The sequence below is a fragment of the Dreissena polymorpha genome, chromosome 15, assembly GCF_020536995.1.
Source record: "Dreissena polymorpha isolate Duluth1 chromosome 15, UMN_Dpol_1.0, whole genome shotgun sequence".
Taxonomy (NCBI): Eukaryota; Metazoa; Mollusca; class Bivalvia; order Myida; family Dreissenidae; genus Dreissena; species Dreissena polymorpha.
In genome coordinates, this window is record NC_068369.1 from 48,520,685 (window position 1) to 48,534,138 (window position 13,454).

Sequence of the window (13,454 nt, forward strand, 5' to 3'; positions counted from 1 at the left end):
CACAATACAAAAGAACCTATTATTATAAAAGTGTTACTTTTCATGTGTGTAGGGGTACCAAAGTCGAGTACATTTGACTAGAATCAGTGATGCGGGCATTGTCGGATATTTGTTTCTCTCCAAATATAGTGATCTCAATATCTTTATATATGCGAGTTTTTACTTTTTGTATTTCCCGCAATATAACTTAATATTAAATCATAATATGGATATGTAGCAAATGCACATATTCGTGTACATACAAAAGTTTGGTTTTGATGGGTTTGTGAAATATGTCTGCACAAATTCTCATTAAGGCGATATATTACGAGCAAAACACGTTTCGCACTTTAATATCAATGGGATAGCGGACAACCAAATCTTTACGCATATTGTTTAACATGCTTATATAAATGATATATGTTCTTGTATGGTCTGTACTTTTGTCGTAAAATATAGGATTTTGAAAGTAGTAGAAACACACATTAATCATGTCGACGCGTCATGGGCTATGTTTCCGATTGATTCAATTATCAAGTCACAGTCACCAATTAAAGTATGTTCATATTTTCGTTTCGGTCAATAACTTGATTCAGAATGATGGCATTCAATGAATATGACATGTTGCGTACGTACACGAACCATGTCGCTCGCTATGTAAATGATACAATTGACAACTGTGCTAAGTGCAAATTCATATTATGAATATAGCAAGTGCGTATCTTGAGCTATACCGTATATGTATGTGCGTGTTTTTTTATATTTTTTTACGCAATTTCAAATCGTATCTTGCAATGTGCCGCGTGCAATTACAATTTTTGTTTGCGTCTCAAGGAGTATTTACATTTTAAAAGTCCTTGTGTATTTATGGTAGATGTTATTGTGTCCATTCATGAATTGTGTCTGATGGGATTACGAAATAAATTGTTACATGTATCCGATTTTTTGTAAGGTGTAATAAATAGAAATACAAATTATAAGTGTATACATCACTTTTTTGTCGAAATTCTTTTTACAGCAAGCGATGTTTAAAAAAGACTCCAAAATCTGAAAACAATTTAAAAACCGGTATGCGTTAAAATTAAACTGGGCAACAACTTTCTCGCATTTATCAAAGTTGTTAAATCTCCTTCAGACACTCGGTCGAATTGGTACAGTACTGGAAGTGCACAAAAATATTGAGATGCGGATCAAAGTATGCGGTGTTGAATGGTGGTACAGACCACAGGTCGTTGGTTTGGTATCTCTAGGTAAGTACCGCATTTAGTGTAATTCATTTTGGCATAGTATTAAACAAAGAAAACATGGCATGTTCAACGTATGGTGATTACGTTTACCTGATCGATCATAAACGTTTTGGCAACGTCAATTCTTTATCACATGTTTTACCTCAAAGATCTGGCGAAACATGTTGCTCAAATGATGAATAACATAATTCATAATTCGCTTTAAGTGGGCATTGTATGCATTCTATTTTATAACATGTTTCAATAAAAGCTATTGTATGATGAATGACTTATCTTTTAACACTGCGAAAAGAAATTCGTACAATGTTTTCAAGTTAAAGCAAAGATTGTTGTTTGACCGAGCAGACTTTTTCATTTCAGAGCGTTTGACTAACCGCCTCAAGGTAGAGTTACAAACCGACCAGCCTGAAAATCATGACAAATTGTTAAATGCCGTGCTGAAACGAGATGTCATAAGTGTGGGTAAAGAACTAAACAATTCTCTTAAGGTAATATATATTAATGAAAGTACCAAATAAGATGTTGTCTTAAGGCGAAAATTACAATATAAACTTTAATGTCGGACCCTTTACTGTCTTTTTTTCTGTGCCAACTTACTTAAAGCTACTTTATCATGTAAGGTACCTTAAGGCTAATGGATGCATCAATAATTGATATTGTTTACAATGACTTAAACTATTAAATTTACGCTGTTGTTTTCAAGTTATAGAAAAAAAATATTGACAGAGTCAAATGGATAACACATTTTGAAACAATTCAAATGAATATGAATAGTTTATTTGTATAACACACCGAAAACGAAAATTTTGTTTTGGTGTTGTAATTGTTGGTGAAAAAGAACCATTTCATTCTCGATATTATTTTAATCCAGCCAAACACATGATCTAATATACAAATCTTTATCGGTAAGGCAAACGTTATGTGGACCTTTAATTGTAGGTTACTTCTTTATCACCCAAAGTGTACCTCACAAAAATAATGTATACTAATTAGACGATTCCTTGCGTGTGAGACAAACGGCCTTGTCTAAGACATTTATCTCAAACGTGACAAGCATTTTGGAATACTTTTACAGACATGTTTCGAGGGCAGGCTCTTCCATAAAATGCCATGTGTAACGCACCTCTGTGCATCCGTTATCATTCGAATGCATAATTGACTTAAATTGTTCTGATTAAGTTTCGGAGAATGGTTGCCCCACTAACAAAAACAAATGATTCAGGGCGCATGCAAAATCAACAATTAAACATCACTTTTCAAAATAATTAATATTCATCTATAAAACAAGATTGTCAGTAGAACGGTACCAAATATCTAGCACCGTGTTAAGATAATTTCATCGTTGCTCACTTGGATTCGGTCATGATTTACATTATTGACATATATGAAACATCAATGTCAACAAAAAAAACAACAATTGTGTCTTGAATCCTCATAAAAACCAATGTTAAATCAATGTCATTGAAATCGATATTTAGTGTTCCCAAATTTTACATTCCTGTAACTTAAAATCAAATGTTAATGTCAAGTAAACTTCATTTTTAAAGTAAATTGTAAAGTTTTGTGAAAACGAGGCCAAGTCATTTGACACTCACAATTAAACCACGCGCTTATGCATTCGATTACGTGAAATTATACCTTAAAAATCACAAAAATACATTTCATTAAGGATGCTTTAAATACGTGTATTGCTTTGTATGCATTTAATGTGTAATTGACTGACCCTTTTATACAAACAAAATACTATTTTATTCTAGGCACAGGTTGTTTTCGGCCTCGACGACGGTGACCTATTTGGTATTGATGTCAGCGGACAAAGGTACTCTCAATGTGAAATTTTTAACGTTGCATTTTATACACAGAATACCCTATAATCTGCGTATAATTCGCTTATTTTGTCGTAACTTTCATCCTCAGCTCAAACATAACTATCCCTATACTATTAAAAATGTGTATTTTGAACCCATAAACTAACTAGGTATGCAGATATGCATATGGTTTATCCCATACTAGTTATAATAGCATATGTATAGCTAACACATTAGCATACGATTGTTAAAACATATTCATAATATAAGTCCTGTCATATGATATTGCATGTACAATCATCAAAAACTCTATACGCATCCATGTGGTCACAGAGCATGAGCGCACACCTTAATAACCTTCAACAATTTCTATAAGAAAGCGTGTTTTTATCATTATAATACACACCTTTTGGCATGTGGCTATATTGGAAGCAATATGTTCCGTCGTTTTGCCAATCTGTCGGTATGTCCATTAATCCCGAAACTTGCACTGACTTCAATGTCCCAATACATGGAAGGATTGATAAATTATGTTGCACAAAAGTATTCCTATGAATAGGGTGTATTGCATACAAGATCATCATTGCTTCCTTTCAATTAATGTTAATGTACCATTCGGTTAAAGGTAGAAATTCATCACAATATTGTCAAAATAGCGCTTGCTCGCTCTTTATCTTGGGCCATGTATTGATATCATTTAGAACACCTGTTAAGACGACGTTAAACCAGTTTGCTATCTATAAGGGAAGTGTTCAACACTTAGAAATGTTCTTTCACTGGATTTGATGTTTGAATAGTAAACATAATTATATATTAATAATACGTTATTTTCCGTTGACACATGTTATAAAGGCACACTATCAATGTCAATGGAACTCATGTTATTCCAACCTTCAAGAAAGGAGACCTGGTACAGATCTGTCATGACCTAACTAGGCTAATCAATTTACAAGGCAATTTATGGCAGAGCGGAATGGAGAAGGTGAGTTTTTTGTCAGTGTGTCCGTAGTAAGCAAACACTTGTGTGCTGTAATTTTTAAGTAAATCCGCACCAGTATGCCTGTGTCATGTATATGTGTTAAAAGATAATAACAAATCGTTGATCCGCACTTGACATTGTATATGAATGCCCATATCCTAAGCACCTTGCATTACAAGACCGCAATATGATTAGAAAAGAACAGTTGGTCTGGAATCAATAAAGTTTTATCCCGATTTTGTCAAACATTTTTATGACAAGTTTCAATTGCGCGTGTCCGCCGTGTGTGTGTGTGTGTATGTATGTTTGTTTGTGTTTGTATAAACACTTTTGATTGTGGTGGAGATTGTGGGTCACTTCTGAGGACTTTGTACTGAGAACCAATGACCACACCTATCAACAACATCTGTCCGAAAGATAACTATTGCTCACCTACATTTTTAAGATTGTATTATACTTCAAGCCAAACAAGAATTTCACCGAACATATCAATCGTCATACCTGATTAGAATTTTGAAATTGTTATTATTTTGTCTTTCCAGACAGTCGATAAAATTGGTATAGTACGTAATGTTGAACCGAACAATTATCTTCTTATTGGTGAATGGACATGGACATACAGATCATATGCTGTTAAAAAAGTATCACTTGGTAAGTAGTACAGATAGTTAAACAAGTTAATACTATTTATAAATGCATATATAAAGTCAAAAATGCATGACTTACGTCTTAAAAGATCTTGTTAGAATGAACTAACTGTTAAGACATTTTAAAATGAAGTTTGTCTGTTAACGCCTTTAGTTTGCTATAATTTACATGTACATATATTATTAATGCCTCATACTATCGTTCGTTGTTATCTGCCTAACGCACAAACAATCCATATTATCAACCTTATTTTATTAAATTGTTTTAACGAGTTTATGAATGTTGTAGATTAAAATAAGATATTATTCGTATAAAAGCTCATCATAGCTACGTATTCAATACGGGAAATCAATGATCTCCCGTTATCTTAAATGAAATAAAGAAATCATGAACGCATGCACATATATTAAACGCAATCTAAATTATTCCTCAAGTAAAGTTCACTTTAAATGTATAGCCTATTTCAATAAAACTAAATAAAAAACATCGCTTGCAATACAACAAGTGTTATGTGGTAGTCTTTCTGCCATTATTACGATCTTTTGACTAAAGTGCGTACTATGGGAAAACTGCGGTAAGGCTTCAAAGACAATGTAGCTACCATTTGTATTAAAAAGTAAAAATCGAATTATCCGGCATATTTGTGACAGTTTGCAAACCAACCAGACCGGGTCAAGAACGCACTCACTTCTACTTAGAATAGAAGCACGGCGTGGTCAGTTTCCTAGTTTTGATATGGAAATGTAACTACACTTACTTGTTGAATTATCTTGAGATTTCACAATTACATAATGTAACTTGATTAAACTGAATAAATAAGTTTCATAACCTGATATCGTTGAATTACTCGTTTCGTTTTGTCTCCATTATTTGTGTAACTATCCGAAATTGTAACAGAAAACACATCCTTCACAAACCGGTGTTATCAAGACTTTTCATGTAGTTTTTGACAAGATGGTGATTGGATATCTTGGTGGACGAGTTGCTTCATCTTTTTTTGTATTAAGTATTTTGTTGAACAACCCGCCTGAATTTATACCAATTTTATACACAATATTATAGTGGAAATAATGCTTATGTTTGCATGAATATTGCCTTTATGTGTTGGTTATTGTAACTTTTCAAAACTAATTTGTATAAGTTAATTAATAAAGATTTATTTAAATATGTTAAAATATGTTTAAATGTGTTCATTATTTTATAGAAACATGGTCATGATTTGTGAAATTATTATGACGTATTGATTAAAAAACAACGTTCAACGTGCTGAATGTTAGGTTTGACATGAATGTCATTAGATATTCAATACTGCCTTTAATTTCTAGCTTTTCCAAATTGAGTCTCTAAATAGCAAATATATAATCTAAAACAACTTTAAATTGTAATGAGCGTCCATTTACATATTTTGATAATTAGAAGGATTAATAACTTTGAGTCATACAATTTGTTGTCATGGGTATGTTTAGAAGAATAGAAATATGCATCTAGATCACCTACACACCTTTCAATATTTAATTAAGCATGATGTCAGTAATTAAAACTGTTTTACCGTCCGAAATCGTGCACTAAATCAACAGTTCAAATCAAAGGAAGCTTAAACAAATGAAAATTATCTAAAATGACGACACCACATGCCCCTCAAAATAGGCTATTCATTAGCAATTCGAGAGCTTTTCTACAATCAATGGGAATACTTTAAATGCTTAATAAAAATAAATAATGAAGTGTTGTTTTATAAATGAGTTATTGCGACAACAAAACAAGCATACTGAAGTCCTCGCAGATGTTTCGGTTTAATCCGTTTCCTTTAATAGGGGTGTCTATATGCGATATTTGTTCCTGTAACATTGTAATCGACTAAAATTACAATGCATTCTCTCATTATCTGCTTTTAATTGTTATAAATCCAACCTTCTTACATCATCCGACATCGTAGATTGTCTCCTATAATTGGACCGTCCAGCATTGCATCCTATCTAATGCGCATAAGAACAATATATTTCGTGTTGGGAAAAGCGTATTTAATCAAACGATCTTTTCCTAGGTTATTTCGAAAGTATTTATCATGAAACATCGATATTATTATACAAGAAGTTATATTCAACAGACATAGTAACATTCCACCTGGCTTTCGGCTTATTAAGTTTGATATACTAGCTTTGTGCTCGTCCAAATAAATCAACATATTATTCACAAAGCTGTTTACTAGCCTTTTATTATTTTATATTGTAAATCCTGTGATTTGCATCGATATGACAAGACGTTACTAAATGTATGTCGTCATTTACTTAACACACATCATTATTTTCACAAAATGAATAATCCTTATATATTCTCTGATAATGCAGATGGGATATATATAATGCAGTAAATGTTCTTAAATAAAGAATTTTAAGTTTGGAAATGATCGTTTAAAATAGAAAGTATACCACTTCAATTCAGAGAAGTTGACAGGCCAGACAAAGAAGTGGGTTGAGATGTACATGCTTGGAAGTGAAGACGACGACATGCTTAAAGCTGTTTTGTCCGAGGATGTTGACAAAGTGAGGGAACTTCTGAGCAGTAATAGGAATGTAAGCCATTTAACTTAACATTCTGACTGTTGATGTCAACTTCAACACATTAGTTGGCCAATTTGTATTGGTGAATAAAAGGAAATTAAAGAATAATTCACTCGAGTAACTATAAAGACTTTGACAAACGCACGGCATGCAAGGCTATCAATTTCTGGTCAGATACTATTAAATTCTGTATTATGTTTGTTTTAAAGATTTTATTGAATATTATTTCATAGTTTCAATATTCAATCATTTAAATGGGATAAGGATTAATAAGTGTCGGTCTCATTCCGTGGATTGATCCGGTTCTAAAATTACTTTTACCCCACTGGCATTTTGCAAAATTCAGATGCAATAAATTACGACATATATTCGATTATGAAAATATACATTATTTTGCAAAAAAGCAGATTAAGTATTAAGGAGATCTATAAGCATTTTAAGATTGTAAGACAAAAGACTGGTTCCATCTGTCGCAAAACAAGAACATGTTATTGTCAGTTGCTGTGGAAAGATTTAGCAACACTTTAAAGTAGAACAGGACTGAGTCAATTTAATTCTCTAGTTTGAAACCTTTCCAAACATATCGTTGATTCTCGTTTAAGCTATGCCTAAATACATGTTATGTTAAATAGATTTAGTTCCTCAAAGTAATTATATCGCAACACCGATAATGTATTGCTCCCTAGATGTTTGCTAGACCTATCTCAATTATATTTAGTAAATGAAAAAATGGGAATATTATAATAAACCTAAGGATGAGTGTAATTGAATCATTGAATATAAATTATAAAAAGAACGTAGGTAAAACTTCATTTAATTGTATAACAAACAGGTAACAAATATGAATAACTTGTCAATCCTAGTACATCAGCTGGCATGATAATACAATAGGTATGAATAAATAAATAAATATACATATATATATATATATATATATGTGTGTGTGTGTGTGTGTGTGTGTGTGTGTGTGTGTGTGTGTGTGTGTGTGTGTGTGTGTGTGTGTGTGTGTGTGTGTGTGTGTGTGTGTGTGTGTGTGTGTGTGTGTGTATGTGTGTGTGTGTGTGTGTGTGTGTGTGTATGTGTGTGTGTGTGTGTGTGTGTGTGTGTGTGTAACAGGTCTTGATACTGAGGCTTTCTTGGCTAAATTAAAGTCTACTCGAATGGATAATCTGAAAAGGTCATTTACACTACAACGGTTGTAATTAATTTGTAATTGTAATACAGGTCTGTTGCGCCCCTTTTACTAGTTTAGCACATATTAGCTGTTAAATAAAATCATGTAATGTGAATTGACATAATTTAGGAATGTCTCTCTCTCTCTTTCTCTCACTTCGTTTTTGACAGTTTTAAATAAATTAATTTCAGGATCAGGGAGTGTTCGGCATTGACAAAGAAGGGTCATTATTTGTCATGGATATCAACAATAAAAGGTACCTTAAGTATGTAAGAACAACGCACAGTATAAAGTTGACAGTGACCATATTAAACATTTCGCGAAAGTGCCTGAAATTCTCTCAATTTTCAGTTTAGCATTTATTAGTCCATGAAATATTTGTCTGCTCACTTACTTATGACAGAAGTGTGAAAATAGAACGGCTACGTGTTTACCATGTGTAAGCAATAATACATATTTTAAATACGACATTTTTCGGGAACGCTCTGTGTATAGTTACGAAAATCACAACACCTGGATCAACGCTTTTTAAAATTTCAGATATTTATTTTCACCTTCTCAAGTTGAAATAATGTGATCAGTCTAAGTCAATCGCTGTTTTAGTATGTCGTTCAGTGTGCGGTGAGCGTTATGGCTCTTTGCCACTTCAGATGCCACCGTATTTGCTAAATGTTTGCACAACGTGGCCTCAATCTCTGCATAATTTTTCCACACTGTTTGCAAAACTTTGGCTTAATTTTAACACACACTTGTAAACATATTATATCCGATAATAAGTATGCCACATAAATAAGTCAAAGTGGAGCAATATTTAGGTAACACGTTAACATTTTTACGCCACACTTATCAATTTATGTATTGGTCGAATCAATCTAGGCAAAGCATTTTTCGGGAAATGTGAGTGAGTCTAAAGTACATAACAAGGTCAAATCTTGGAATAACACGTAAAACTACTCTAAAAAGCACATGTTTGACGCAGTATTGATTTCCAGTCGCAAACATGTTTGTTTTTTGCAGTATGTAAACACAGTTTGAATTTTGAACACATGTAACCTGAAACTATGGCACTTATTATTATGTTTTGTTTAGCATATAGAGCCCATAGATTATCGTGGATTGATGGAATTGAAATTTTATAATAAATACTATCAAGGTCAATGACGAGTTTTGGTCAATTTATGTCAAAATTAAGGTCCGTATAGTCAATCTAAAATCAACATACGCACCCAACAAAACCCGCAGTAATCAAGTAATCGTTAAGAACTTTTGTAAGAAAAAGTATCTTGTCAATATCTACACCAAGTTTGAATTCGGGTTACATTGGATTATCCTACGTTAACAGATAATTAGCTCGTTATCACTCTAGAAGCAGACTTAACGGCTGAATCTACATATAACTTGGCCAGATTATTCAACTGGTCTATTCCTAATTCACGTTCATATTTAGATAAATTAAAAACGAGGTTGATATGTGAAGATGCGACTTAGTCTGAAAATGTGTAATCACTTTGAAGTAAGTGTAGCGCTTCACGTTCATTGTGTCTTTATTGTTCTAAATTTGATATTAAATTGCTCTATATAAAAATATATTTTCGACGTAAGTTTATTTGACATTTAATCTATTAGAATATCATTACCGTAAACGAATTACATTACAATATATTTCGTCCTATTTCAGTATTGACATTCATTATTAAAGTGCGCTTCGTCTCTTGTGTATTGTTTCGCAGATTTATAATGAACATGTTTTTATTAATGTCCTTACAACCTCTTAGTATCTAGTCACAACGACTTAGTCGGTCATGGGAAATAAAACGATATCGTGGGGGCAAGTAAGTTAGGTGACCTAGGCAGTCCAGGAAACTTTGTTTTTTCGTGGGACACTCAGACTAAGTCGGTTAAACAACCTAAAATACAACAAGAGTGTGGCATATCTTTGCCAATGTACTTTTATAATCAGCGCGTCACAACTATTATATTATTTGCGGGCATGGGATATTACATTCTTCCCTCGTTATTTAGCGGTGGAGTAATATAATTATGTTTCGATGATTGTTCGATGACGAAGGTATTTACATAATAGTATAACAACGTTTATTGTCTGTTAACTATTTAATTAGTTATCAAAACATCTGTACATTCGGAAAGTACTATGTTAAGTATTTCCATTGCATATATTTATTTTTTTATCGTAGGAGGACTTTCACTGTTGCTGGTGATTCTATTCATCCAACTTATTCAGAAGATGACATCATACAGGTTTGCAGAAAAGAGGTAAGTTTACGGATACATCAGCATGATGTCAACGACGGGATGAGTCGTCGGACTATATAACCGTCCTTATACTTAAATATTATCCGTTAAAATTATTTTTGAATACTTTGTTGCGCTTGTCAAGGTTAAATACTTATATTTGTTGCCAGCTGTCATAGTATATGTACTTTTAGGATATTTGAGTGGTTGTCTTACCATAATTCGGTATGTCGATGTTTTCTCCCGTCATACGACTTTATTAGCATTTCAGGACATGCATATCTTTTACATTACTACTCCTCTGGTTTAAATAGGAGGAATATCGGCTTTCAAACGGTTTGGAATCGAAATTCAAAACATACTGGTTTTGTAATAGTCATGTTAACCGTGTTTACTTTGTAAAATATTAAACACGAGTGTCTTTACTACATTCTTATTAAGGTATATAAATATCAGCTTTATTGCACACGAATACGTCTAATTGTATTGATATATTTATTATTATTTTTTTTTTTTGGGGGGGGGGAGTTTAGAAAAAGGTTGAACAATTAAAGAAATAACTTAAAAGTACATAACCTTTATTTACCAATTAACACTACACTATTTATGAAAAACAAAATAATATAATATAATGTAAACACATATAAATGTTGGGACTGGAAAACACGAAATCAAGGTTTGAGGCTAAAAGTAACCGCCATCCAACAATATTCTTATATAAAATTATGCTGTTTTCTAATCGCAGTCTTAACTTGCATCTTGTATTTGTGAACAATACATGACGTACTTCATCAAGAAGTCGCTTAAGCATACTAAGCAAGCAATCAAAACATGTAAAAGTATTTATGATTGGACAGTTGAAAATAATGGATTATAAGCGATTAGGTCAATAACTTCCATGCGTTAGTTGTAATTAGTTCTTTTTAAAATGACATCAATTTTTTTTTTCCGTCTCTGCGCTCTTCCATCCGTCGGATATTTGTGTCGGGCGTTGCTCATAAAGTATTGCGGCTAGACCTACATAAAAATCCAGGGTCCGATTTATAGGGATCGTGTATACATAGATACTAGTTACTTTAATCAAAGAAAACATATTCACAATTAAAAGTATAATGTACTTTTATTGATAAATTCAGTTTTTTCGGAGTATTAAAATGCTTAATTTTGCCGTCGGAAAATATTAATTAACATTTGAATGTTACCAGACTAATCAAAATAGTAACTATATAATTTTAATTAATTTATTAAAGGTCCCTACGGCTTTCAATAATTGTATGATATGATACAAAAGTTATTCGACGTAAAAAATAATCAAAAATATTAAAAGACAACGAACACAACAAAAATGATTAAAGTCAGGCGACTGTATATTTAAACAAAACAGGTTCTACTTTATACAAGGTTATCCGGTCTTCGTTCCGTGTCTTTAGAAATATACGTGATTATAAATAAGGAATATGTGTTTTGTGGCATCGGCAAGTTTTCTTCATCATAGCTTTTTTTGATTATGCACATGAAGCAAATTTTTGCATATTTGAATCGTGCTGTAAATCGGCACAATTTCATTCTTTCTTGATAAATCTAGACCGACAAGGTATGCCTATTGTTTGAAGTTCTGATCAAATATTGTCCTCAACATTTATTTTGCTTAAAAAATACTTCGAACAAGAATGTTTATATCAAGTCGACATCATTTATTGCATGAAACATTTTATAATGTTAATCAAACGCCTAATTTGTAGACATCACCCTCTGATGTGCATTATTAAAATTTAATCTATTTAAATAAAAAAAAAGACAAGTTTTTCAATCAGGCCAAAGCAAAAATATTGTTTCTGTATGTAATCAAAACTGTTTAAGTGGTTCGGATAAAACTGTACAAATAATAGCTGGTAATAGCTGGCCACGACCATGATGTTGACTTTTTTAGAAGATTTAAATAGTAATAAATCTCATTAAAATTGCTAACATATCCATCACATATTGCCTTGTTACACACTGTATTGGTCCTCTACATAGATTATTTAAATAATGCAGAGTGTGTATAAAAAGGTGTCAATATTTACAAAGTATTCTTGCTCTGATTTCCTCTCAGCGGTTTGAATTATTGGGGTTGTAAAATGAAATGTCGTTCCTATTTACTAATTTTGAGAATGACAAGCTCAATTCTCTGTCATCCTTAAATCGCAAGGCCATACTTTAAACAAGCGTGGTATTCGACTACAATATTAGTATGCGGTCTCTTGAATAAAAGATGTAAACGTATATTAACGTACAACGGAAAAACTTTGCGAAACCGAAATTACTCAAACTCAAGTACCCTTTTCTTGGAGATTTACTTCTTTAAGATAAAGCACGCGATAAAAGTCTTATTTTTGATTAGTAATTGATTATTTTTGCTTTCAAAATGCGTTTTTTTCACTATGAAATGTATGAGCAAAGTTGGTCTTACCATGGGATTTTTGCGTTTTCCCATGGGTTTTTTCTTTTTCCCATGGGTGATTTTTTCCAATTGGAATTTATTCTCCCATAATTTGCGGATGGAAAAAAAATCACATGGGATGATTGGCATTTCTAAGAACGTGTTTCCGCGTATTTCAGTATTTATATGTAAGTACTTTATTATCAGTTTATGCGGACAAAACCTTATATTTTCTAATACTAAAAAGTCCCATTTTTCAAATGGGAAAAAATCCCATGGGACTTTTTTGTTTTGAGAGATTTATTCATGTAACTTCCAGAAACACCATATTTTATCGAATTATCATTATTCTACGATGTGCGTTTACTCGTGTTCGAAAAAAT

The 13,454-nt window shown here is 32.3% G+C and overlaps 1 protein-coding gene across 1 annotated transcript in view; it reads left to right on the forward strand.

Annotated features, from left to right (window-relative positions):
- Window positions 1-13,454, forward strand: part of LOC127859735 (uncharacterized) — a 122,571-nt gene that overhangs the window by 54,708 nt on the left and 54,409 nt on the right. Inside the window, exons 17-24 of the mRNA XM_052397243.1 lie at window positions 1,115-1,229; window positions 1,587-1,714; window positions 2,984-3,045; window positions 3,887-4,016; window positions 4,556-4,664; window positions 7,104-7,234; window positions 8,588-8,652; window positions 10,592-10,670. Coding sequence (XP_052253203.1) covers window positions 1,115-1,229; window positions 1,587-1,714; window positions 2,984-3,045; window positions 3,887-4,016; window positions 4,556-4,664; window positions 7,104-7,234; window positions 8,588-8,652; window positions 10,592-10,670 — 819 coding nt within the window. The remainder of the gene's footprint in view (window positions 1-1,114; window positions 1,230-1,586; window positions 1,715-2,983; window positions 3,046-3,886; window positions 4,017-4,555; window positions 4,665-7,103; window positions 7,235-8,587; window positions 8,653-10,591; window positions 10,671-13,454) is intronic.